Source organism: Bison bison, unplaced genomic scaffold, assembly GCF_000754665.1.
Source record: "Bison bison bison isolate TAMUID 2011002044 unplaced genomic scaffold, Bison_UMD1.0 scf7180017864458, whole genome shotgun sequence".
Lineage (NCBI taxonomy): Eukaryota > Metazoa > Chordata > Mammalia > Artiodactyla > Bovidae > Bison > Bison bison.
Genome location: NW_011495020.1, coordinates 6,478,315 through 6,480,662, shown reverse-complemented (window position 1 = coordinate 6,480,662; position 2,348 = coordinate 6,478,315). Strand labels below are relative to the sequence as shown.

At 58.1% G+C, this 2,348-nt stretch overlaps 1 protein-coding gene across 2 annotated transcripts in view; it reads left to right on the top strand.

The window, feature by feature from the left end:
* The first annotated feature begins 22 nt into the window (after positions 1-22).
* The window catches only part of KIT (v-kit Hardy-Zuckerman 4 feline sarcoma viral oncogene homolog), an 87,073-nt gene continuing 84,747 nt past the window's right edge, over positions 23-2,348 (top strand). The window contains exon 1 of one of the 2 annotated variants that reach the window (XM_010859689.1): positions 23-185. In XM_010859689.1, coding sequence (XP_010857991.1) covers positions 119-185 — 67 coding nt within the window. In that variant the 5' untranslated portion in view covers positions 23-118. The remainder of the gene's footprint in view (positions 186-2,348) is intronic. The other variant, XM_010859690.1, reaches the window with a different exon arrangement.

Here is a 2,348-nt window from a genome sequence, read left to right as displayed (position 1 = left end):
GGAGGAGCGGCCGCGGCTTGGCGCTCGCGGCTCTGGGGGCTCGGCTTTGCCGCGCTCCCGGCACTCGGGCGAGAGCCGGAACGTGGAACAGAGCTCCGGTCCCAGCGCAGCCACCGCGATGAGAGGCGCTCGCGGCGCCTGGGATTTCCTCTTCGTTCTGCTGCTCCTGCTCCTCGTCCAGACAGGTGGGAGGACGCTGCGGGTACTCGGACCGCGCCTCCCCCCTCCCCCCCCGGCGCAGCCTGTGCCCGTTAGGGTCCGAATACGTTGGGGTGGCTGGGGAGAGCCGGCTGCCAATGCGTTTCAGCCTCGGGAAGATTCGGGGCGGCCCCGGGACTCTACTGCGCCCTGCCCTGCTCACCTGCGCCGGGAGCCCTCCTCAGCCGGTGGTGGGGGCGCTGAGCTGCGAGTCTTTCAGGAAGGCGGGCGGCGAGGGGCTTAGGCTGAGGGCAGCGGGTTGTGTGTGAGTTTAGGGCTGCGTTTGTGAGGAGGGCGAGCTGAGCGGGGTCAGAGGCGGGCGGCTAGGGAGTTCTCACGCAGCGCGTTATCTCCGCCGGCTGAGGCGCGGCGGTTGCATCCTTTTGTTAAAAGTTGTGTGTGAGAACCGGCCCGCAGGTTCTCAGCCGCGTCGAGGGCGAAGTTGTAGGAGAGCCTTTTCTTTGCTCTGCAGCGGCTGCTTTCCAAACCGCGGCGCTCTTTGTGCCCCAGAGCTGGGGACGCACCCGCTGCCTCCTCTGCTCCAGGCGCCACTCTGGACCGGAGTCGAAGGCTGCGGCGTCCTCGGGTTCCCCAGTTATGCTTTTAGCAGGGGGGAGCGTGCGGCTCTGTGCCCGCGAACCTGGAGGTGCGGCTCCGGAGACAACTTGGGCAGGGGTGTGGAAAGCAGCCGCTAGGTTGCAGACTTTGCTTTTGTACATCCCGTGCCCGAGGCTCGCCCCTTTCTGCCGCGTGCCGTTTCTTTCCTGCAACGCGCCTCGGAGCGGCTGGTGGCTGCGTTTGCTGCCTGCTCCCGCGGGAGACAGGGATGGCGCGCATAGACATTGCGGTCCCCGACCCCAGCCGCCGCCCACGCCCGGCCAGAGTGCCCGGCCAGGTTGACTGGGCTCTTCCAGCACCTTCGGTGTGTGCGACCTCTAATCGCAGGTCCCTGTTTTCTTTGGGAATATTGAGAATCGCAACACAGCCTCTCGCGTGATTTACTTAACGGCTGCCCGAGGTGGGGGGTGGGAGATGGAGTGGAACTTTCAGCAAATCTTACTTAAATCTTAAAGCTGTTGTGAAAATCGGTTATATCTGCGCGGGAACTTGGGTCTTCAGGTGGAGTAGGAGGATTTGTAGACTCCTGGAAACCCTCAATCACATTCCTGCCCCCTCTCTCTTTTTCTGGGTGTCTCTGGTGCGCAAGCGAGTGCAAGTCGCCCAGCTAACCCCCTGAAACTCTGCTATTTCCCACGTCGTGTTTTTTTTTTTTTCTAAACCCTTAAGGCTAACTTGATGATGTAAGGATAGAAAGTGAGTCTGAACTGGAATTCAAGGGCTCCAGAGGAAGCATCGCTATGAACTATTGTGGAACTGCCTCGTCAGTTTTCTGACTGCTGGTCAGTTTTCCCATAAAATCTTAAGGCATTGTGAGGGCTTTCCTGTGGGGGAAGAGAGGTAGGAAGGATCATGACGAGTGGCCGGGTTCCGGTGGCTGATTTGACCGCCTAAGCTTCAAATGAGATGTTTGGTCCCTTACATCTTGGTGCCTTGACATTTTAATTAATTTCATTTAAGACATGTGCACTGGACCTGATGGGGGCACGAGAACCACCACACAGACTGTTTCCCATTTTTTGGAAAATTAAATGAATAGCTTCCTTCTTCCTCAGAATTAGCCTGCTCCATCCTAGAGAATTTTTTTGGCAGAGGGGATTTTAAGGTCTGGCTCGCGGGGGGCAGTGTGGGATAGTGACAAAGGCTCGTGCTGCCTTTCTGGTTCTTTTCTCAGCTTTTATTGGCTGCGTGCCATTGTGCCAGTCCCTTAAATTCAGGGGAGCACAGCGTCCTCCACGGGGTAGTGAGGGGTCTGCACCATGAAGGATCCTTTGGGTCCCGAAGTCTCCTCTTTCAGTGTCCTGAGCATAGACTGTCTACTTCTGAACTCTTACCCTGAATCCTTCCTGCCTTCTTGAAATTCCACTGCCTCTTCTGGTCACAGAGACTCCTTGGTAGTACCCCCACTCGTCTGCCTCTGGTTAAAGCAGCAAGGTGTGTGTTCTCTCACATGCTTGCCTGTAGTTTCTCTTTGAGGGCTAGGAGATGCCCACTCTGCAGGATCCTCCATTTCCGACCCCCCCCCCCCCCCC